The 24,491-nt window shown below is 42.7% G+C and overlaps 2 protein-coding genes and 1 long non-coding RNA gene across 8 annotated transcripts in view; 1 reads left to right on the forward strand and 2 right to left on the reverse strand.

The window, feature by feature from the left end:
• SNPH (syntaphilin) overlaps positions 1 to 9,756 on the reverse strand; it is a 33,467-nt gene extending 23,711 nt beyond the window's left edge. For 3 of the 4 annotated variants that reach the window (XM_039498949.1, XM_039498948.1, XM_039498946.1), the window contains exons 1-2: positions 9,509 to 9,756; positions 8,819 to 8,926 (exon numbers count right to left, since the gene is read on the reverse strand). The gene's annotated coding sequence lies outside the window, so the exon portion shown is untranslated. Of the gene's footprint in view, positions 1 to 8,818; positions 8,927 to 9,188 lie in introns of all 4 variants that reach the window. The other variant, XM_039498947.1, reaches the window with a different exon arrangement.
• A 150-nt stretch (positions 9,757 to 9,906) lies between these two features.
• Positions 9,907 to 24,491, forward strand: part of LOC120379778 — a 33,442-nt gene continuing 18,857 nt past the window's right edge. Inside the window, exon 1 of the long non-coding RNA XR_005587590.1 lies at positions 9,907 to 10,206. This is a non-coding gene — a long non-coding RNA (uncharacterized LOC120379778). The remainder of the gene's footprint in view (positions 10,207 to 24,491) is intronic.
• Positions 14,000 to 24,491, reverse strand: part of RAD21L1 (RAD21 cohesin complex component like 1) — a 31,614-nt gene continuing 21,122 nt past the window's right edge. For 2 of the 3 annotated variants that reach the window (XM_039497282.1, XM_039497281.1), the window contains exons 10-13: positions 24,202 to 24,304; positions 20,990 to 21,129; positions 19,245 to 19,322; positions 14,000 to 14,667 (exon numbers count right to left, since the gene is read on the reverse strand). In XM_039497282.1, coding sequence (XP_039353216.1) covers positions 14,479 to 14,667; positions 19,245 to 19,322; positions 20,990 to 21,129; positions 24,202 to 24,304 — 510 coding nt within the window. In that variant the 3' untranslated portion in view covers positions 14,000 to 14,478. Of the gene's footprint in view, positions 14,668 to 19,244; positions 19,323 to 20,970; positions 21,130 to 24,201; positions 24,305 to 24,491 lie in introns of all 3 variants that reach the window. The other variant, XR_005587589.1, reaches the window with a different exon arrangement.

Consider the following 24,491-nt stretch of genomic DNA (forward strand, 5'->3'; position numbering starts at 1 on the left):
CAAGGCGTTAGTCGGGTGGCAGCCTTCCACCCATACCCACATATGAGGCTTTAGGGCCTTTCTATGGAGCGCCAAGGAGCCAGAGCGAGTGAGGATCTCACCCTAGAACCATTTACCTAATGAACAAGAAGGGACATAAGTCAGAACAGATCACTCCCCAGTGCCAAATTCGTCGTCGTTTAATTAGTTAGTTCTTTATTTTGATGTTACTGGTTTTTCCTAGGGCTTGGAATGATGGGAGAGGGTCCTTGGTTCCAATGTGCTGGAACTGAAGACACAATAAAGAATGGCCTAGAGAAGGCAGACCAGAGCTTCTGTTGATGATACGATGAAAGGAAGAGGGGCGGAATATTCAATCCGATGGGAAGGGAGCACATTTAACATTCATTAAAGGAAACGCCTGTTCTGTGCAAGACAATCAGCCGGTGGCACTCATTGCCCCAGAACTTAGCAAGAGTCAAAAAAAGACCCGGGCATTTCTCTGGATAATGGAACCTCCAGACTTACATCATGACGGTTAAACAGCAACAAGAGTTTAGAAATGGGGATTAACCCTCAGGGTCCAGGGCATAAGCCAGCCTCTGACTGATGGGAGTTTGGGCAAGTTTATTCCTCAGGCAAATTTCTCCAGGGTTTCCTGCACTTTCCGCTGACGAATCCAGTGCTGGGGCCACTGTCAGGGCCTGGGCACTGGACTCACTTGTTTGAGCTGCGTAAGTTCCTGTGCTCACCGCTGATACTTTTACCTTCAAACCGCTCATCTGTTCCTTCCCCTTGAAATGCCTGAAGTACCTCCCTCCTCACTCCCACTGAAGATATCTGGCTCACACAGATCCTTGCTACCTCTTCCAGGGGCCTAATCCTGCCAGATGCTGGACACCCTCAACTGCCCTTGAACGTAGAATTGCCATTTCAGTGGATGACTCTGTTCCACTTCAAGCAATGGAGCTTTAAGCACCACGGGACGGCCAGTCCCATTAAGGATTGGAGGCGAAGAAAAAAACGGCACTTGAAGTGATCAGCCAGGAGCCTTTTGCTCTATCTTGTGATTCCAGCATTCACAGTCTGGTGCTTTGCTGCCATACCGCCACTACGGCTATTTCCGACATTTTATAGGGACAAAACATACACAAAAATAGCCCGATTCAAAAGGCAGTCCGCACTGGAGTCAGAGGATAAATAGCACTGCTGAGACCATCACATACGATCTCATGCTACTGCCTCGCTGAGAAAGATTTGAGGGTGTTTATATTACAGTGGAACACAATGTATTGCACCACATTAAAATAGATATTGGAATAAGTTTGCCATCCACCCAGGGAGGGACGCCAGCTCAGCCACCCTTCCTGTGCCAAGCAGACACACATTTTCAGGTGTCTCCCACCCTGGAATTCTGAGCGAATCAGTGGCTGCTGGGCCGGCACCAGAACAAGGCCAGGACAAGTCTAACTCAGCAGCCTAGCAGAGGCCTTATACTCCACCATCCTGCTACATGCTGGATGCCCTCATCTCCCCCCGACTCCAAAGGAAGCTGAGGCCCTCAGCACCATCGAACCTCAGGCAGGCAGGCAGAAAGCTGCCACCTAAAAAGGAGCCAAGCAGTAGTATCTGTGTGAGAGGGGAACCTGTCACTTACTGAAAGGGAAGAACAGGGTCTACCCAGCAAAAGAACTAAACCCTCCCGTTAGGGGCCTCTTCTCTGCAGAGATACAGCACCAGATCCCCAACTGGGGTCAACTGGCAGAGCTTCCACAATGGCAACAGAGCTATGCTGGTTTGTGCCAGCTGATGATCTAACCAAAAATGCCTAGAGACCATCTTGTACCTATCGGCTCTGCCAAGAGCTGGACAGGCCCTTTTGTATAGAATAGTGACCACAGAATCATAGACTATCAGGGTGGGAAGGGACCTCAGGAGGTATCTAGTCCAACCCCCTGCTCAGAGCAGGACCAATCCCCAACTAAATCATCCCAGCCAGGGCTTTGTCAAGCCTGACCTTAAAAACCTCTAAGGAAGGAGATTCCACCACCTCCCTAGGGAACCCATTCCAGTGCTTCACCACCCTCCTAGTGAAAAAGTTTGTCCTAATATCCAACCTAAACCTCCCCCACTGCAACTTGAGCCCATTACTCCTTGTTCTGTCATCTGCTACCACTGAGAACAGTCTAGATCCATCCTCTTTGGAACCCCAAGTTTCAAGTCGTTGAAAGCAGCTATCAAATCCCCCCTCATTCTTCTCTTCTGCAGACTAAACAATCCCAGTTCCCTCAGCCTCTCCTCATAAGTCATGTGAAAGTAAAGGATGGATAGTTCCCAAGACGATTTGAAAATGAACCAGAATTCTTTGAGAGGACCCCGGGACATTCACACTCCTGGGATGTGGCAACAGTGAGGGTGGACCAGTGGAACTGTCTAGCAGCAGTGCCTGTTGAAGCGCTCTCCTGCCCCCGGGTGACTGTGAACGTTCAGAGGGTGAGGCTACGAAAGGGTGGCATGGCACTCCAACTCCCTCAGTTCCTTCCAACTGAGACAGCAGACGGACCAGAAACTTTACTGGGTAACTGGAGCAGGATCCCTCAGATTGTTCCAAGAGTGGGAACATGCACAGGAGACTTGTTTCAGAACATTAACTCTGATACTGAAATTGTATGGCCACCTGCTATTCGAGTCACTGTTCCTCATGCAGTGCTGCTATTGTGTCCGATTTATGGTTGTTTTCCCTTCCATTGCTCCTTTTGTTATATTTTACATAATCTGAGCTAATGCTGACCTTTGCCAGTTTCTAACAGAATGGCCTCGCCTCGTGTTTGGGGGCTGTGTTGAGGCTTCATCCCTCCTTTTGGAGGGTTCAAAGCAAAGTTCTAAATAGCGGTTTAGAAACATCCCAACTGAGCTCGCCAGGGAGCAGAACTCAGCAAGCTACAGCTCTGTTGCAATATGGCTTTGGCTAATAGTGTTCGAAGGGCCCGCCTGACTGATGGGGCCAATCTTTTCCCCCCGAGAACTGGGCTCACTAAAGCTGGTTGCAGACTCTGCTATGCGCCCACTCACACAGGGCTTTAAACAGGGTTTGAGAACGATCTTTAAGCAGAGTTTAAACTTGACTGTGTCTGAATGTAGGTTCTAAACAGAGTTTGATCTGTCAGTAAAGAGGGGGCCAGTTCAGTAATAATCGGGCTAATCCACTAGGCTCTAGCCCAGGAAAGCACATTTCTCTCAAAGGTTAAGAGTTTATTTATACTAATCTAATGTCTGCCCTTTGCAGCCTTTACTCTCAATTTAATGGGAATTATCGCCATTTTGGCGCAAGATTTTAACTGACTGGCAATGAATAAATAAAAAATAAAAACAAAAACGCCAGGAACTGGATGGTAAGTTTGGTTTCTGTCCCAAAAGTTAACTCACACCCTCTTTCCCCACATACTTCTTATATCAATCCCCAATCCTGCCTCAGGATATGCTAACATGAATCCCTGCACCTGTGTGGCATCCCACTGAAGTTGGATACACTCTGCATGGTCTGTGCTAGAGGATCCTGATTCAGAACCAGGGCCCTGCTTTTAGAAAGCAAACAAAACCCGACCTACTCCACACTTCGGTGTAAGCCTCAACCCAGCCTCCAATCCTGTGGGCATAATTCTGTGCCCGCAAATGACTCTGGGCACATATGTCAGAATTTAGACAGCTAACCGCCTGATTTGCGGGTGCAATCAGGTAAATGTCTCAATGCTTTCATCTGCAACCACAAAACTGGAGGCCATTTCTGAAAAAACAACAACAGGCCCTAAAGGTCACTGGCAAAGCCAAGGCAATGCTGTGGAAAGGCTGTCTTGGCACTCCAGTGCAACCACACCACCCTGACTGATAAAAACCCAAAGCAACTGCAAAGCCGAGACACAATGGGGCTGAAGGAAGAACAGAGAGACTATCTGAACTCAGAATTTCCTTGGTTTCCTTGTCACACTTCACTCCAGTAGCATCAAGAACACATTTCTGATATACACATATTTAATAAATGACAGCAATTACCATAAAATGGAGGGTTTACATTTAAGCTCCTATACCCTGCTTTTCACTATACTGTCGGGAGATCTCACAAGTACCAGTGTCACGTCCACATCCTGCAAAGTTGCTAGTGGGATAAACCCAGCGTTCGGCAACCCCAAAGGGTTAAAAATACAGGGCACACAGTGAAGGCAGAGCCGAACCTTAGTTTTGAAATGGCTAACAAAATGCTGAGGCGCACTTTAAAGAGGCCTCCCTGCACTCTTCTATATTAGGCCTTTTTTTTGTTTCGTGTTAAAAAAAAAAATCACAAACAAAATATAAACCTGGTATGGAGGAAGGCGTTCTAAGTTCAGAAAGATCATTACAAATATTTCAATCGGTTATTTTTTTTCCAGGGGTGGGAGGAGGGAAGACAAAGAATACAAGGTGTTTATATTAGGGGCACATTGAACATAGGGGCAGATTGAGATGGGCTCTTTGGAGCAATGGGATCCAGTCCCCCATAAACTGGAACCACATGGATTCCACGGATCTGTTATCAGTGGCATGGGGTGGTTGCTCACTCTGGAGACCTGATGGTCTCTGTACCGAATGAACTCGCATGTGTTACATTCCACGCCCCCACCAGAGGCTAATTGCAAGGCACTAAGTACTGATCAGCAAATTGCAGCACAAAGACCTGGGGGTGTTTTGAAGCCATTGGTCTCTCTTGTGCCCAAGTATGGCGGTGACTGTAGGAAGAGCCTTGTAATTTTTGTGGCTGTAGGACTCCAACGGTCTGAATCCCACCTCTTTACAATGGAGCAGCCAATTGCCCCATAATACTGATAGACTTAAGTTGTGATCTCACTGTTACAATCCAATGGGGCAGTGTTGGTCCCAGATTTGTTACTTAATAATAAATATGCAAGGGGGGGGGTGGAAGAAAGAGAAATTCCTGCCTTTGTTAAATGCTTAATCATTCGAACCCTGGGTCTTGGGGACAATACTAGCTTTATTACGGCGTTGAAATCCATAGCTTCATTAATTGTATTTAAACATATGTGGATTTGAATAATCTCCTGCAGAATATAGAAGGTTGGCCCTGCTTACCCAGAATCCTTTCCCCGTCATTATCCACCCCATCCCCAAACTGCTACATGGGGTGAAGTGATGGACGTGAAGGGCATCCAGGGCCCTTCCCATCAGACCTGCTTTGCTTCATTGGCAAGGAATAGGCTTGAGTAATGCACAGACAGGTGTGCAAACACTGTCAAAAGCAGATTCATGTTTCCACCCAACATTTGTTTCCCTGCAGAGCTTGCAGTTTTCCACTGGGTCAACATCGATTTATTTCTGAGTTTCAACCCAAGCACACAAGCCATCATGGCCCCATTCTGTTTACTTTCTTGACTGCCGTGCTCCAGCCTCACCTACAAAGGTCAGCAGGAAAACGCCCCATTCTGGGAGTGGAAATGCTTATTTACCATTGCTACAGCATAGGGAGAATACACACAAAGATATTCTGGGCCAAATTTTCAAAAAAGCCTCATCTCAGCCTTTACATTTGAGTCCACGTCATTTGCAGATACAAAGTAACAATTTTGACAGCTATCTGGTTTGTGGGAATTACAGGCATCTTCAATCGATGTGATTAATAGATTATAAAGCCAGAAGGGAGCCCTGTGCTCACCTAGTCTGACCTCCTGCATAGCACAGGCCACAGGACTTCCCTGAAACAATTCCTGTTTGAACTAGAACAGTGGCATATGCAGGAGTTTAAATTTCACTGCTTTCAGAGGGGCACATTCTGTGCCTCCGTTGAGGCCGAGGCCAGAGGAACTCGCTGCCCCCTGCCCCAGCCCTGGGGCCAGAAGAGCTTTGTGCCCCCCCACCCCAATTATTGCGGGGCCCAGGGCCCTGCTTGCCCCCACTTGTGCACGCCCCTGAACTAGAGCAGATCCTTGAGAAAAATACCTGATCTTGATTTATGGAGACTCCCTGACCACCCTTGTTAAATTGTTCCAGTGGTTACTTCCCCCCCCGTGGAATATTTGTGCTTTACTTATGCATGATTGTACATGCACAGTCGCAGTTGTGGACTGATTTTCAGATCTGCTGAGCACTTGTAAGGCCATTGAAAGCCAATGAGGGCTCTGTGGGTAAGTTTACACTGCAGCTGGGAGTGAGACTCCTTAGACTCGTGCTAACTGGGCTCAAGATAGCGCACTAAAAATATCCGCGTGGACCTTGTAGCTCAGCTGCAGCTCAGGTGTTCAAGCCCACTCGACCCCCTGCATCGGAGCTTGGGTGGCTAGCCCATGTCTCTGCCGGAGCCACAACATTAGCTCCAGCCTAGCGAGCGTGAGTCTGCACACCCAGGCTGCCAGGCTCACCCTCCCCTGCAGTGTAAACTTAGCCTGCGTTCCCAGCATCTCTGACAATGAGGCCCAGGGAGCCTTTGGCTCCCCACAGCAAACACAGGGCTGATCCTTTTACATTTTTAAAAGCTTCTTATCTTAGAGATGGGATGATGGTTTTTAAAGACGCAGAATCTGAAGGAAATTTCCTAGGCAAAGTATAACAATTGTATAATGGGGCAAATCTCAGGTTTACCCTGCTTCCTGCTCCTTCAGATGAAGCATCTGCCCCACTGTAGCAGGGCTGGCTCCAGCTTTTTTGCCACCCCAAGCAGCGAAGTGTGTGGGGTAAATAAATACATAAATAAAGCCGCAATCGGCAGCAGCTCTACCGCGTCACTTCATTCTTCAGCGGCGGGTCCTTCACTCTAAGAGGGACCGAGGGCTCCGCCACCAAATTGCCACCGAAGACCCGGACGTGCCGCCCCTTTCCATTGGCCGTCCCAAGCACCTGCTTCCTGTGCTGGTGCCTGGAGCCGGCCCTGCACTCTAAGATCATTTGATCCTATAGGCTCTGGAGTTTTTGGTGGTTTCCAGGGGGCTGGTGACATCTAGAAGTGGCTAGGGAAACGTGGTCCTTTAGACTAACATGCACATTCAAGATTTGTGCTTTAAGGAGCCATTGCAGCAGCAGAAAGGGATTTCTCTGAGAGCTGCTATTACACATGTAACTGGAAACCTTTTCTTTTTTTTGGCTCACCACTAAATGCTGAGTTTGCATCAAAGATCCTATTGAAAAGAAACCCGCTAGACAAGGATATGTTATTGTGCTAAGTAGCTGATCGGTTTTTCAAACTGATATTAACGCAGGGACAAAGGGTGCTGGTATTCCCAGGAGGAAGGGATCATCGGACGGTAACTCTTTCCTTTCGTGTACAACCGGAAAGCTTCCCTGTGTGTCTTCAAGAATAGTTTGAGAAACATACGGCAAGATTCTAAAGCTGATTACAATTGACACATTCCCTGTTGTGCAGAGGGGTTCAGTTCACCAAGCTTTGCCCAGTTCCACGAGGGTTAACTTGCTGTTAACTTTACATTGTGCCTGATCCAATCTGCAGGGGGGCTGGAACAATTTTTATAGTGGGGGTGCTGAGAGCCATTGAACCAAATTGTAAACCATGGATATAATGGAAACCACTTCAAGCCAGGGTGAGTGGCAGCACCCCTAGTTCCAGCATCTATGCCAATTTGCACAGTATGTGCACTCTGTTAACTTGCTTTATCAAAAAACACAGTCTCTCCAAGAAGCCCCGTTTGACGCAGAGACGCTTATTCATGGGCAGAGGCGTGGGGGATGAGGGATGAGCAGGGGTAGATTAAAGGCAGGATCCCTGGGATCTAGGCCCCATGTTCCTAGGTGAGGCCCAGACAGAACAGCGAGTCAGAGAAGCAGCAACGCTACAGAGCACAGCTGATTACAGAAGGCAAAGCGAGCTGGCCTGCGTGGGGGCGCCCAGGGACCGAAGATACAATTCCATGGGGCTAGGGAGAATGACGCATGAAGAGAAATTCACTTCTCAATGTGGAAGAAAAAAGCAAAATGTTGGTATAACCAGCTCCCCTCTAACCTCAATCCACCCTGCGCCAGGAGAGGCTGTTCACAAAGTCTGTGGCCCACTGAAGTCCCATTTGAGCTTTATAAGGAGGCCTTCGGGGCTGAAGTGGGGTTTCTGTGGTGGTGGAGACCTTGTGCTGGCCCTATAAAGCATGGGCAGATGTTGCTTTCTTTTGAGCACAAGATGCACCCGCTTAAAGATCAGAGAGACCTAAAAAAGGTTGGGGGAAAATGGTTTTACCTGCCTGAGCAAGGTCATTACTTCAACTATGCCTTATCTAGACCCAGGGGCAGAGCGATAGTTTACTGGGATGACACATGCACGGCAGGGGATTTTTATGGGAGAATCTGCCTTCATTGACCTTGAGGGGGAAGAAATAAGCAAGGAGCACACCCATCAATCACCCCATGTGCTGCCAGCGTCCCCTTTGAGATGCAGCATAAAATCATTAAATAATAACCCCCCAACTGCACAGCAAGGCCCCAGGGTGCAATGCTGCAGGAGAGGCATCTGGAATGGCCCCGGCAGACGCTGATTGGGGGCCCCGTGCCTGACCCAAAGCGGAATATCCTCCCCTTTGGCCCAGGGTGTGATCCAGAACAAGCAGCCTGCCAGCCTCCTCGCTGCAGAGCCCGAGCTCCAGAGCTGCGTTGCGTTTGCAGAGGGGGTGTTTGTGCCGGTCACATGCATCATCCTTAAGTTTTACTTATGGGGAGGCTAGAGCCAATGCAGCCTCACACCTTATCCCCACCGCAGTCTCCGGAGCATTCCCCCAGCCCCGGCTTTCCTCCCCTCCCCTCCTCCCCCAGGGTGATGCAGCGCTTTGTGTGCGCATCCTGGGTGCGTTGCGCTCACCTGAGTTTGCTCAGCGGGGCCCACCGGGTCTTCTCGGCAATTCCTCCGGGGGGGGGGGGGTGCAGCACCACTGCGGTACTGCAGCAGGCAGCCGGCTAGCTCAGCAACCTGCCAGCAGGGAACACAGAGGCAAGGGGAACGGATCAGAGCCAGCCCCCAGGCCCCTGCCCCTCCCAAAGCTCAGCCCCGGCAGGGAGGGATGCGCAGCTTCCTGCACCTGTTCCCGGCGCACGGACAGACCCCCCCCAGCTCACCCCGGGGCGCACCGCAATAGATGCCCACCCCCTCCCGCCCTCCGCAGACTAATCCCCTGCAAAGCACCGTCCGTTCCCAGTGCCGGCTGGGGGAATGGGAGCTCTGCCTCCATCACCTGCTTCCGCGGCCATGCCAGGATGCTCCTGCGTGGCCGGCCGGGCGCTGGGAGAGGCGGCTGGGGAGGGATGGTCATGGATGGAAGGCAGCGCCCGGCTTCGCTCACATGCTGCTGCGTAACTGCCGCTCGGCTCTTAAAGAGATAGCTGGCGCTTGGCAGCGGCAAGGGGGTCCCCGCCCCGCTGGGCTTTTCCTGCCCCTGGAAAGGGCGATTTCTGCAAAGTTGATAGCAGACCCCACCCTCCCCGCTTCTCGCAGCGATCAGTGGCTCCGAAGCACTCCAGCCACGCGAGGTAGGGGGCTCTTGACGTGACTTACTAAATCCGCTCCACTTCGGAATGATGGGCCATAGTCATTCCTGGTGCCACTCCGGACTTCAGTGCCGTGAGGCCAGGACACACGCACGGACACATCTAATCTAACCGCATTCCAGTTACCTGCCTGGTTTTTCAGTCCCGCTGCAATTCACACAACCTCACTGTATTCCGTGTCCAGGGGGAGAGCGTCGGGAGTGTTAATAAACTGCAGCAGGAGTGAAAGGACAAGAAACTCCATGAATAGCCCAATGGCTTGCACAGCTTGTGAAGGCTGCCACAGAAACAAAGAAAAAAAGCCACAGGAAATGTCACACAAGCAATAATAGTTTCTATAGCAACATGCATCCCATCCAGACAGATTTCCCCAAAGCACTTTACAGTCTCCAGGACAGATTCTGATCTCAGGCACCATTCGTTTAAATCTGGAGTAACTCCGGTGCAGGCAACAGAGTTACTCCAAATTTACACTTCTGTAATTGGTCAGAATTTGGCCCTTCCTCACACCAAAATATGTAATTATAATTGGGAATCAATAGACATGGCTTCATCCTTCTCTCACACTGGTTAAATGAGGAGTAACTCCAACAAAGTCAATAGAAATGTATTGGTGTAAAATTGATGGAGAGGAGAGGAGACTCAGACCCAGAAGAGTCAAACGGAGAGATATGGTGACAGTTCATCTGATGTCAGGAGTTTAAGGTATTTGGGATTCTATTTTGTATTTCCTGACTATTCAATCTGTTTGTGACTAGATACTATGGAAAATCTGTGAAGTGCTTTGAGAGACTTTCGGATGAAAGGTGCTGTCGTTTTAGTCTATAAAGTCCTAATCCTGCAAAGACTTTTTTACATACTTAACTTTGTGCAGTATTTGTAAAGCATGTGCAAAAATCTTTGCAGGATCACAGCTCAATGCAGCCAACATCTGGGCTGAAATTAACAAAATATATAGCTACAAACACTAATAAACATTAACAAAATAAAAGTTTATACTTAGTAATAGCAACACACATATTTGTGTACCGCTTCTTAAATGTCTCAGAATGTCCTCTCAATTCAGAAGTAAAACATTTAATGGGAAACATGCATTCAGACCCTTAATCCATATTGACATTGAAGGCAGAGATTCCTTTGTGTAACATATCTTGATACATGTTCTTGCTGGTCATACTACTACTCATACATTTTCTTTGATATCTATTTAATATAACTTCTTCTACATTATTTAAAATACAAACATCTAGATTAAATAAACCAAACTCATGCCTCAAATATTATATATACTCAGCTAACCAAAATTTAAATCCCTAATTTCTCATTTTATATTTAATCTGATATAATTTGTAAGCACATGATATTGTTTATTATAGTATTTTTTTCTTGTAAGGTTTGTATTTGATTCAACTAAAGTATACACATTGTGTTCAATTTCTCTCTCTCTCCGGCTTACACTTCTCTTATTCATCCCTGCTTGCCTCCTCAGATCTTCTTCCAAACCACTTTTGTTATATCCTGCTCCTACTCGTTTTCACGCTTTCTTCCATACTGCAAGCCCCTCGCTCTTAGACACACGCAAGCTAAATAACCTCTTTCCTCCTTCAAATCCCTCTTCAAAGCACACCTCATTCTGTGGAAGTCTTTCAAACAGTGATCTTTGCAAGGTTCCTAAACCATCTACAGATCTTGATCTTGAAGTGGAGGAGTCAAAATCTCCAGCATTGAAATCTGGGTCATATTGAAGAGTTCCACAAGGGAGAGATGCATTTCTGCTGGTTCATCTTCCTATTCACTGTTGTGTCCTTTTGTATTTGTATTATTCTAGCACCTAGGATCTGTAGTCGTGTCTTCTCATGCACCTCAGGTACTGCAGTTATTTTCATGTTCAGACTCTTCTCCCTCCTGCTCTCCATCTCCTGCATCACTGGCATTAATTTCTCTCCACCTGAGTCTCTCATGCAGCAGTTTTTCTCTGGATGCACCATACACTGCAGGTCTTTCCCTTTACCTTCCTTGTATCATACCCTAACATGTCAGTTCCTCTACTCTGCACTTGAAAACCAGCTATCAAACCAGTATCAAGACAGTATCCTGTCTTCCAACAGTGGCCAAAGCCAGGTGCTTCAGAGGGCATGAACAGAATAGGCAATCACTGAATAATTCATCCACTGACATCCACTCCCAGTTTCTGGCAGTCAGCTAGCATAAAAGTTAGCATAAAAGTTTACTTGAGGAGTGACAAATGATAGAGTCAGTAACTACTCCCTTAAATAGTGAGATGTGGCCTGAGGGAGTTCTTGAAAACCACTTTTCTGACAAGGAAGCCATTTCCAAAACAATTCCTTTCATAACATCCTAGAGCCTATTATTCACGAGTTTTCACTTTTGGTTTACAACTACATTTTCTAGAATGCCCATCATTTGAGCCCTCCTGATTCATATACAAGATGGGGAGACAGCAAGCTTTGGTGGGTAAGGCTGGAAGTCAGAGAGACTTTTTTATTGCTGTCTTGGTCATGGTCATGGGCCTGCTCCCAAGGTAACAGATGCTAGATTTTGAAAAACAAACTCCCTTTTTCTCCACAAATTGGTACTCAGACTCCTAAATAAAAGCGTCTGGCCAGCCCTCAAAGAAAAGAAAAATATAAGCCATTCATAATTACAATCCCAGGCCAGTCTAAATTTGGATGAGATTTCTCCTGCACATGTCATCAATGGAAAATGTTCTGCTTCTATAGAGAAAGACTTAGGTCTTTCAGTTCTGCCTGGCAGGGTCTCTTTCTTCACAGAAGGCAATCTGTCAAATTGTTAGCCCTAGAATAACAGCAAAGACTCCTTTTTAAATTTGTACCTTATTAGGTTATCTCAAACTGGGCAAAACAAGCAAACAAACAGCATTTAAGTAATAATTAATGGTTAATTCTACTAATTCTTACTCATGTGAGTAGTCTAATTGAATCAATGGGAAGGGCTACTCTTATGCAGGATTGGGCCCCGATTCCACAAACAAGTAACTTTTTACATGTCGATGGTGAGCAACATGTGTTTGGGCCCTGAGGAGGTATCCAAAGTGATAAATGTGTGGAAATTCAAAACTAAAATTAACACCACTCATTTAACTTTTGGGTGGAAGGAGCATTCCTATAACTTAAACCAATGGCAAACCAATCTTTTTTTCAGTTTCCATAAATAGTATTTGGTCCCATCTTTTAGACAGTAGAAAAAAATTATGTCTGAGATATTAAAATCCCCTAGATTGTCAGATACATAGAAGAACATAAATTGTTGGGCAAAAGTCAACATGGTTTCTGTAAAGGGAAATCGTGTCTTACTAATCTATTAGAGTTTTTTGAAGGGGTCAACAAACAGGTGGACAAGGGGGATAAATTCATGGAGGTTAAGTCCACTAATGGCTATTAGCCAGGATGGGTAAGGAATGGTGTCCCTAGCCTCTGTTTGTCTGAGGGTGGAGATGGATGGCAGGAGAGAGATCACTTGATCATTACCTGTTCGGTTCACTCCCTCTGGGATACCTGGCACTGGCCACTGTCGGTAGACAGGATACTGGGCTGGATGGAACTTTGGTCTGACCCAGTATGGCCACACTTATGTGTCTGTTGTTTTTGACATTTTACAGCTGATATCAACAAGATAAGAAGATGTCTGCTTTTGCTTTTTACGGATTTAATCTCAATGGTTTGCACACAAAGTATATCAACGTTTTGTTAAAAAATGTAATGTACATTACCATCTCACATTTCAGTATATTTAAGATAACTAATTTCTCAATGCAGAAAACACCAATTTACAACACTGAAATAAAAGTGACAGAACATCCTAGGAGAAAAGGAAGGAAAAGATATACTAATGCACTGAGTTCATTATATATAAATTTAACAAAGAATTTTAAACGTCAACAAATAATTTTTAAATAAGTAATCTTTGAGAAAAATACTGAGCAGTATTTCATAGTGTAACATGTCTTCCGGATGTTATATGAATATTCTGGGTCTGGAGTAACTTCTCTACAATGCCCTAAAGAACCAGCAGAGTAACAGAAAATGGAACTATTAGTTTTCTAGAGGAAGAGACATAGTCGGCAGTGTTTGAAAGTCTATTGTTAGAGCTTAAAATATAAAGTTTAAACTCTCCTTGTAAGAAAGTTATAATTTTAAAATGGACTCTAATGTTTCTAATAAAGACCACTTAAAGTATCACTGTTATCACAAAGTAGCAAAATATGCTTTAGTGGTGTTATCCAATAAAAATAAAGTTAAAAATAAATACACACAACTTTCAGTTATAAAATAAACAGACTGTACCATGGCTTGTGATAAACTATATAAGTTTTCTGAGATGTACACAAATTGAACATCTACATTAGTTAGTAGGGTTTCATGGACCATTACATATGGATATTTGTATCTCACTTATATAACCTTACAATGCCATAGGAAATAGTCAAATCTATTCATGTACCCTGTGACATCTGGACTGAATATTTAATAGGTCTTTTAATGGTCTTTTTTTTAAAATAACCTAGTGCAAAGATTTTGGCTTAACAATTTTTAAAAACAGTGTTTGTCGTAACTCTAGACAGGTTTTACAGAACTTTCACGGAGATTTTTAAAAGAAATTTAATATTAAATACAAAATTTGTTTGAGTGGAATGCTTATTTTTAGCTTTTCTCCATTAACAAAATATTGAACTATTGATAATATTAAACAAAATATTTTTTTAAAAACCTAAACCTTATAATAAACATCTTCTCCGTGAATAACCATGACATATATATCACACCTACACAAGCTATTATATAATCCGGAGAGGCGGTGCAAGGATGATATGGGGGGAACTATTTGTCAATTCCCCATAGTCTGATGAGACCTGCAACTCCCTCCTCTGGAAAAAAGAATGTTTGAAAAACTCAGGGCACAGGTTTTAACCCTGGTATGTGTAGATTATGCTAGTTCTCAGATAGTATGGAACTTTGGACCCACAGTTACTATAATATCAGCGTAGGGAGCACACTGAGTAAGCTCAATAGCCAGCTGTTTCTTTAGAACAAGGAAGCTGTAAAACTTGGCTGAAACTTGTTTCCGGTCATTGTTCTTACAGAGCTCCAAAAAACTGATAGAACTCACTCCTGATTTGTTGATGTACTGTATAGAAAAAAGAAATTGAAAAATATACTTAGGTCAGTTTAACTGCTAATAAAACAAGTTCCCATGGTGTTGGAACCAACATACTGATTTTACAAACATTTTTGCACAGGAGTAAATATTTACAGGATTGAGGCCTTAAGATGGTTTCTTATCTGTATGTTTTAATGTATGTAATTTTCCTAAAGTTCTTTATAAATTTTACAGTGTTGCCAACTCTTGCAATTTTATCACAAGTCTCACGATATTTTGTGTTTTCTTAACCCCCCCTGCCCTTCTGGAATCAAGAGATTGCATGGGAATCTAAGCTTTCATTTTAAACAAAATTCTAGCCTTTGTGGTTGTGCAGAAAAGCTTGAAAAGATAAAGCAAGTGCATCCTAATGAGGCCAAAAAGCAAAAGGCAAACAAAAAGAACCTAACATTTATTTTAAAATTTCATCATTTTGGGGGGTCTGAGTCATAGTTTTTGGATGGCTGGAGTTGGCAATACTGTTGATGATACAAGATGCAATGTATCCCATAAAAAATCTACTTAGGCCTTGATCCTGCAAAACGTTACATGTCTATTTACAGTATAAGTCATTAGTTCCATTTAATTCAATGGGACTACTCAGATCCATAAAAACAATCACATGGGTAAGGCTTTGCACAACTGCCAGTCCTTATGTTATAATTTACTGTGGCTTTTACTATTTTCCCTTCTAAGTACAGCAAATACCATTAAAAATACAGTAAAGTCTACCACAACTTGGTAAACGTTTGTGTGATTTTTGTAAATGGCCATGTGTGTGACTGTGTAAATATACACACATGTATCACACTGGATATGTGTGTACACACACACACACACATATATATATCTCACAAAAACTATGTTAAAAGAAGATTATTAAGGTTGCAAAATCAAACACTCCAAAGTTAGGAAATGCTAGAATTAAGGTTGCCTGAACCCCCCTTGTATGTTTGCATTATGATACATTCTTTAATTATATGATCACTTATTTTTTTCACAGAATCCCTGCCTCATTCAGTGCACAGAATAGTCTATGCTCAATTAATACACAGCTATTCAATATTTTGTTTTCTCCTAATTGTTCAATGTGTGGCCCATGCCTTATTTACCACACATTATTCATACCTTGTTCTGAAGAGAAAATTATTAATTTTCTCATGGGTTTTTCTATAGTATTCATCACTATAGCATCAAGAGAGTAAGGCTTTATAAGGGGGTCTTGCCCCCTGAACCACTTCAGTTCTTTCCACTGCTAACCCAGAGAAACCATAATAAGACTTTGAGAAAGAGGGGATGGTGGGTGCGAACTGTGAATATGCAGTCATCTCACAGAAATCTGGTTACAAGGAAGTAACCTTCATTTCTTCTTTGAGTAGTTCTGCATATTCCCAATTATATGCAGTGCTGAACATTCAGAAGGTTGGAACAGAGTCCTAATTAAATAATGACTGAAGCCCTGACTCCAGGAGCGGCGGAAGCTCTCTCAAAGGAGGGGGGGCCCCACCACCCGAACCGTAACCCTGCCCCCACTCCGCCTCTTCTCCCAAGGCCACCGTATGTAGGTTCAATATGGATGCCATGCAATCCACCAGGGAGTTGAACTAAGAAGTATCCTCAGAAGGGGAAGAAGCAGAAAGCACACCCACATGCTCATCAGTTGACATCAGCTCATCAGGTGACATCAAAGTCAGTATCCATTTGTTCTTGTTCAAAAAGAGGAGCTATCTTCTCATCCTTCTCTTCGACAGTGTATCAGGTACCCTTGCCTGAACTGCCAATGGATCTGGTGCAACCAGATCCAATGATTGCTGAGACACTGGATCCGTATTAGATGAAACATCACCTCTCCATTCATAAGGAGGAGGATTCAGAAATTCCTGCAGTGCAATGCAATGGGGCCATGGAGACTAGGACTGCCAATCTCTCCAATAGATGGGATCTGGAAACACACCATAGGAGGAGAAGCAAAGGAGTGAGGGAGCCCAGGCTGAGGGGGCATGAACTGGGATGAATCAGGTGTCTGAATTCTTTCTTTCCTCCTCTAAATGAGGATACTACCTCAGAACCACTGTGGATCATACCAGAGACAACAATGGAACCAGAAGTCAAAGAGAAATAAAAGTTGAGAAAGATCTGCCACAGGGTCTTGCAGGAGTCTTAGGAAGAGGATGCATTGATGGATCTGGAGAAAGACTATCTCCTCTGCTCTTCTCTTTCCACATGAAGAAGACATTGACCATGGAATGGATGACACCCAGCTCTTCTTCATCATCCTCTGCCTCTCAGTTGGATCTGATGAGTGTTGAGAAGCAGGAAGGTGCACATCAGACACCACTGTAAAAGTCCTCTTCAGGTCTGAGAGGACAGTCTCTAAACAAAAGCAGAGGATGGAGCCTGTCCCACAAACTTAAGTACCAGATCCAAGTATGAAGTTGAACCCAGAACCACCTAGGGTTTCAGAGTCAGAACCACAAATGCCATGTCAGACTTGGATGGAGCTGATAAATCTGATGTACAGAATCTGGCATTGCTAACACTGGCTGTCTTCTCCCTTGTCTTCTTCCTCAAAACAGGTAAGGCTGGAGCCAACCATGTGGCTCCAGGATCCTCAGCAGAAAGATGGCCTTGTAACACCAGTGGTGCCTTCGAAGCCGTGACATCTTTAACAGAAGGATCCGGAGACCAAACTATTGAAGATCCCAATGTCCTGGGAACCTTTAAGCAGCTTAGTCTTGCTGGAGGAAGCCTCAGGATCTGAAATTGACCTCTTAGGCTTCAGATCTGATGACCATCTAGAACCAGAGGATTTAGCAGCTAAAGCCTCCATAATCAGAAGCACCTTCAGTCTATTCTATCTGTCTTTGCATGCTCTGGGCATGAAATCCTGGCAAATGGAACACCCAGAAGGAGAATTACCTTCAACCCAGCACTTCAGACATCTAATGTGGTCATCCAATGCTGGGAAGACAGCTGAGCACAAAGTACATCTCTTAAATCCCAGCTTCTTCTTCTTCTGCTGTTCCGCCATATCATGGAACCGAACCTACCAACTCTCCTTAACTATCTACACTTATTACTTAACTACACTGCACACTAACAACAACAACTAAAACTATCAAAGGCACTATCAAAGGAGGAAAACCCCTGCATCTGAATGGACTGGAATGGTTCACTTCTGTCTGCTGCAGCAACTGGAAGGAACTGAGGTGGTAGAATGCAGTGCCCCCTTATATAGTCTTGCCCTCAGAACATTCAAAAGCATTGAGGGGAAGGCTGGTGTGTGTGTGTGTGTGTGTGTGTGTGTGTGTGTGTGTGTGTGTGTGTGTGTGTGTGTGTGTGTGTGTGTGTGTGTGTGAACATGCGCTCTAATAGGCAGTGCTTGGAGAAGGTTCTACTGTTAGGTGCCACCAGGTGGGGCAATATTCATAAGTGGGAATATGCAAAGCCATTTGAAGAACTATTAATTCTTTACCCCAATCTCTCAGACCCAGTCTCCCCACAGCCATCTCCCAGGCCTGGTCTCATCCCTCTGTTTCCCATTCCTCCCAGGCTCCCACACCAACTGCCTGGCACAGTCATCTGCCCCCACTCCCAGATCTGGCTTATGTCCCCTCTACATTCAAAACAGACAGCTGTCTCCTCAGTGGTGCCTCAGTGCCAGCCTGGGGGCAGGGGAGAGAAGGAGGGCATCAAGAGCACAGGAGAGCCAGTCTTCCCACTCTCACTTCTGATGCCTGGCCCACAGCAGTCCAGACCTGTAATTTCAGGGAAGTCCTGCTCAGTCCTGGGCTGGAGAATGCCAGATTCTGTATGAACCTTTTGAGTTTTTAGCTGTGAAGCTCTACTAAGCAATTGTTGCAATTGTTCAAAGACTTACAATTTGGCCAAATTTGGGCAGATTTTCACAGGGAAGGTAAACAGCACATCCCTGACATAAAGGCAAAAACCGCTATCAAATTTCAAGATCCTGCTCCAAAGCATATGGGCATAAAAGCGTCTTAAAAGAAAGGTCATCAGAATTTTTTTAATATGGGCAAAACAATGTATGTTTCCCTAACATCATTCTGAGAAATGTCTGAATCATTAGGGCTGAAATTGTCCAAAAAATTTCGCCTGATGCAGACACCCAGCATGTAAAACTTTAGCTTGAACAGTTTGGCAAATTTTGGCAAAGTTATGAGCAATTGAAAATAGGGTCTTACAATGGGAAGTGTCAGGCGACCTTAATAATAGGCAGTGCTACCAGACCCACCAATAATAAAATCATGGTCCAGTGTTAAAGCAAACTTCCGAGTGAGAAATCAAGTACTCCAAAGTTAGAAAATTCTAAAAATTCCCAAAACTGTGCAGGATTTGCCATTATATAAAGCATTCTGAAGCCTGAGAGTATCCAGGTCAACACACAATAAAACATGGTTGTATCACACACGAAACTCTTACAGAGACCAGTTGCACATGTAATGTATCAACGAATAGCAAGTGGTTGTACATTATATTTTGTGGTTCAATCCAATTCAATAGCTGATTTAAAAAGCATCTAATGGCTAAATCCAACGTCATACCCGTAAAATGTTCAATATTTGAAGAGTTCTTTTGCTCCACCTTCTTTCTTCACTGTCTTGATCATTCCTCACCATCTCCTGTATAGGAGATTAATACAAGCATTAGATGTAACTTATAAAAAAATCACATGCCAAAATGTTAAAAATGGGACAAGTATTTTAGCTCACTCCTTTAAATTTCAACAGTTATTTACCTCCCTACCTGGTAAACTTCACTTTTTAAGGCTGCAATTTTTTTTTTATGTGGCCTGTGTGTTATCTATTTTGACAATGCCTTACCACATCAGAGCTGTATTAAGGGTGAAGCTGGGTATTTTGGTAGTTGTGTAGCGGACAGTTGGGGCTTTTGGCATGTGTGGAGTACTAGGCTGTAAGGAATTGTAAAAACATTAAATAGATATTGTTACTCAGATGGGCTCAAATCTTGTTTAACAGCATTTTACTTACTATGCAAGTAAAGAGCCTTTTAACTATTTTGCTACTGTTCATGGGCCAATCTGGCATTTAAAATGTTATCTCTGTATTTTGGAGTTAATGACCTATTAAGATGAATGGGGCACTTCACACTACTCATAGCTACTGTTTCAAGCTGCCTGCAGACTCAAGTTTAAACTTGGTGCAAGTTTTTAAGATTTTTTTCACAACCATTAAGGTCAGAAACTTTTTCTAAATGAAAGTTTATATTCTGCAGCAAGGAGTTGATTCAAGGCAAATTCCACAATGCTTGAATGGTGGAATACACGGGGCCTTGATTACCAAACCAGGGTTTCATATTTGTACAAATTTTGGCACTCACAGAAAAAACTTGACAAACATGAATTCTACATTTTTTAAATAAATAAGTTCTGTATTAATTTTTATTTTCAATTTTGGAAGAATATTGTTTTTCCTGGCTTCGTCCTCTCCTTACAGAAAGTAGTATGTACTACCAGTCTTTAATATCTCAGTATTTTTTACAGTAACTAATTTTCCCACCCCATAGGCAAGGCACAGACTTGTGTTCTGCAAGAGTGATTGCAATGCCTTCACAATCTCCACTGGAGAGTCACAACTACCAGATTCATAGTCGGTGTGTATGCACAGACTCTGCCCCAGCTTGTTCCCAACCCTCACCTGCATCAGACTGTTCAGTCTCCCTCTTTGGTGCACAAAGGACATAGAGGTCCCGCTGTGTGACAGCAACACCACACCCTTATACAGTGCACTACAGCATGACTTAAAAAGGAGCAGAATGTATTGTGGCACCCACCACATTGGTGTAAATATAAACTCTATGTTATAGCAAAAACCTCAAATTAAAACTAACTAAACAAAGACATTTTCTAGTTTTGCTAAGGACACTAAAAGACTGTATAATGTCCAGGCTGATGTTACTAAATATCAGGGAGATCTGAAATCCTATCCTTGATACAAATGGCCATAACATGTATCTTTTTCAGCACACATAATAATTAGGTTCAATTTATAAGTAGTTTATAAAGAGTTAATAAGTGAATAGCTATTTTAATAAATGGTTAATAAATTGGTATTGCATCCAACAAGTTTGCTTATAAACATGGTTTATAACCATCCATAAGGCATTTTACTAATGTACTTAAAACATCTATAACACAAGCTACTCATGTCTGTAACATACTTAGTAAATAATTAATAGATGTTATAACTCTCTGTAAATGGAAACTTAATATAAAGCATGGCTAATAAATACATGCATTGGTCCTTTTACATTTATTGAAGGTGCTTACTATAGCCTCATCCATTTTATTAGCATCCTCATTTCTGCCATTCTGTAATGCCAACACAAATGAATCATCACTAATAGTTCTCTCAGTTTCTGTATAAGCTGACTCTTGCAGGTAACTTGACTCTTCTATTATCAACATCTCTATATTAACAAGAAAACAAAGTTTAAAATGAAGTTACATAGAATCTCAAAAATCAACCACCATTAACACCTAACGATCATGGACTATAAGAATCAAAATGAGTCCTGAGCAGGAGCTGCGTACCCAATGGTACTTTGGGACAAAAACCTAGTGGAAGAGTTTTCTTGGAAGCATTTAAAGACCGACCTGTCACTTGCAGGAAAACTGTACAAACTTTACAAAATAAATGACTGGCTAAGAAGCAGACTTATTTACCATGGAATAAACACTGTTTTCCACTGCAAGTATAGTTCTCTCAACACATCCTACAGTGCAATTCAGCAAGTGACAATATAACATTCTACTCAATGTAAAGTATAATGCTAGTAGTCACATTCTCAAATTAATAAAGGAGGAGGAGTAAATAAGAAAAGGGACCAATTCCGACACTGGAATAAAAGGTGCATTTTCTATTGTTTTCTCTGCACTCATTTATGCCAGGGTTGAAATTGATCTAAGTTATACTAGTGCCAAAAAGAGGCAGGATGGCTGTATATGCTGGGAGAGCTAGTCTGTGGTCTGTAAACACTTCTGTACACACTTCCTTTTGCTTGTTTGGTTACCATGGGTAAGTAGACTTAGCAAGCAGCCATCATGCAGAGGTGGATTAATGTCTATGTGATACAGGCTGGGTATGACATGCTGTTTATTCACTACCATTGGGCAAACATTAAAGTATGCCTATACATTTTTATAATTATGCCATGAGGCTGCTCAAAATGAACTGGGTGAATCTGGGTCTGAAAATCTTTTTAAAAAGAGACTGAGTACACTGCTAAGTACTGAGGAAGAATAATTGTGGATATAGAGGTATCCTAATCTATTCCTCTACCTAACTTCTTGACAACATTACAGATTGTTTTCTCTAGATGACTTGAGAACCAAAATTGGGTGGAACACCTGTAATCAAGAGTTTCTGGAAGAAACATGTCTCTTTCTGTATGTTCCACAAAGTCTCAGTCATCCAGAATAGAATAGACCTAAATACCTGTTTTGGGACAGTGGGCTATTATTCATCAATCTCAGAATAAAATGAAAGCCTTCTTTGGTTTCAGTGGTCTCCCAGATAAAGAGACCCTCACCAACCTAACAAATGTACTATGCCTCTTATTCCAAGCATTTTTTAAGCAGGATATTGAAGTATTTACAAAGCAAAATATGTATTTCTTCTTTATAACTAATTAGGGCTGTCAAGCGATTAAAAATTAATTGCAATTAATCACACTGTTAATAATAGAATACCATTTATTTAAATATTTTTGGATGTTTCTACATTTTCCAATATATTGATTTCAATTACAACACAGAATACAAAGTGTACAGTGCTCACTTTATATTTATTTTTGATTACAAATATTTGCACTGTAAAAAACAAAAGAAATTGTATATTTCTGTTCACCTAACGTAAGTACTGTAGTGCAATCTCTTTATCATGAAAGTCGAACTTACATATGTAGAATTATGTACAAAAAAATAACTGCACTCAAAAATAAAACAGTGTGAAACTTTAGAGCCCACAAGTCCACTCGGTTCTACTTCAACCAATCGCTCAGACAAACAAGTTTGTTTACATTTGCAGGAGATAATGCTGCCCTCTTGTTTACAACATCACCTGAAAGTGAGAACAGGCATTCGCATGGCACTGTTGTAACCGGCATCGCAAGGTATTTATGCGCCAGATGCACTAAAGATTCATATGTCCCTTCATGCTTCAACCACCATTCCAGAAGACACGCGTCCGTGAAGATGGTGGGTTCTGATCGATAACAATCCAAAGCAGTGCAGATCGACTCATGTTCATTTTCATTATCTGAGTCAGATGCCACCAGCAGAAGGTTGATTTTCTTTTTTGGTGGTTCGGGTTCTGTAGTTTCCACATTGGAGTGTTGCTCTTTTAAGACTTCTGAAAGCATGCTCCACACCTCGTCCCTCTCAGATTTTGGAAGGCACTTCAGAGTCTTAAACCTTGGGTTGAGTGCTGTAGCTATTTTTAGAAATCTCACATTGGTACCTTCTTTGCGTTTTGTCAAATCTGCAGCGACAGTGTTCTTAAAATGAACAACATGTGCTGGGTCATCATCCGAGACTGCTATAACATGAAATATATGGCAGAATGCAGGTAAAACAGAATAGGAAACACAATTCTCCCCCCAGGAGTTCAGTCACAAATTTAATTAACACAGTATTTTTTTAATGAACATCATCAGCATGGAAGCATGACCTCTGGAATGGTGGCTGAAGCATGAAGGGGCATATGAATGTTTAGCATATATGGCATGTAAATACCTTGCAATGTTGGCTACAAAAGTGCCATGCAAATGCCTGTTCTCACTTTCAGGTGACGTTTTAAATAAGAAGCAGGCAGCAGTATCTCCCATAAATGTAAGCAAACTTGTTTGTCTTAGTGATTGGCTGAACAAGAAGTAGGACTGAGTGAAGTTGTATGCTTTAAAGTTTTACATTGTTTTGTTTTTGAATGCAGTTATGTAACAAAAAAATCTACGTTTGTAAGTTACACTTTCACAATAGAAATTACTCTACAGTACTTGTATGAGGTGAATTGAAAAATACTTTATTTTGTTTGTCATCTTTACAGTGCAAATATTTGTAATAAAAACTAATATAAAGTGAGTACTGTATACTTTGTATTCTGTGTTGTAATAGAAATCAATATATTTGAAAATGTAGAAAAACACCCAAAATATTTAATACATTTCAATTGGTATTCTATTAACAGTGTGATTAATTGCAATTAATATTTTAATCATAGTTAATTTTTTGAGTTAATCGCATGAGTTAACTGAGGTTAATCGATAGCCCTATAATTAATATAATTGCTGTAACAAATTGGTTAAGCGGGTAACAAGTTTTCTTAAGCTTTAAACTTTCTTGCCTTTCTGGTTTGTGCAGTGATGCACATTGAATGTTTTGTGTCTGAAACACTAAATAAAATGTGTGAGTTTAAAAAAAAATATTTTCTGGTGGTTAAATAATAAAATCAATTGGGACAAGCAGAATTATAAAAATCTCACCTGTAGTCTCTCTCTCTTGTCTTGTTTCTTCAGTTTCAGACTCTGTCTGTATACTTTTTCTTCCAGTCTTAAAGCCATGATACTTAAAGCAATTTGCAAACAACTGTAAAAACAAAGATTTGTTTCTTTTTTATATTTCTAGAATGTAACTTCAGATTAATAACTAACAATAAAACATAACAGAAAATACAAGGAAATGATGGACAGTTACTGTATATTAATTGCTTTGATCCAGAATTTAGATTCATTGACTCAGACCCTGTTAACAAATTTTGCAGAGATTCTCTAAA

This window comes from Mauremys reevesii, linkage group 13 (assembly GCF_016161935.1).
Source record: "Mauremys reevesii isolate NIE-2019 linkage group 13, ASM1616193v1, whole genome shotgun sequence".
NCBI lineage: Eukaryota > Metazoa > Chordata > Testudines > Geoemydidae > Mauremys > Mauremys reevesii.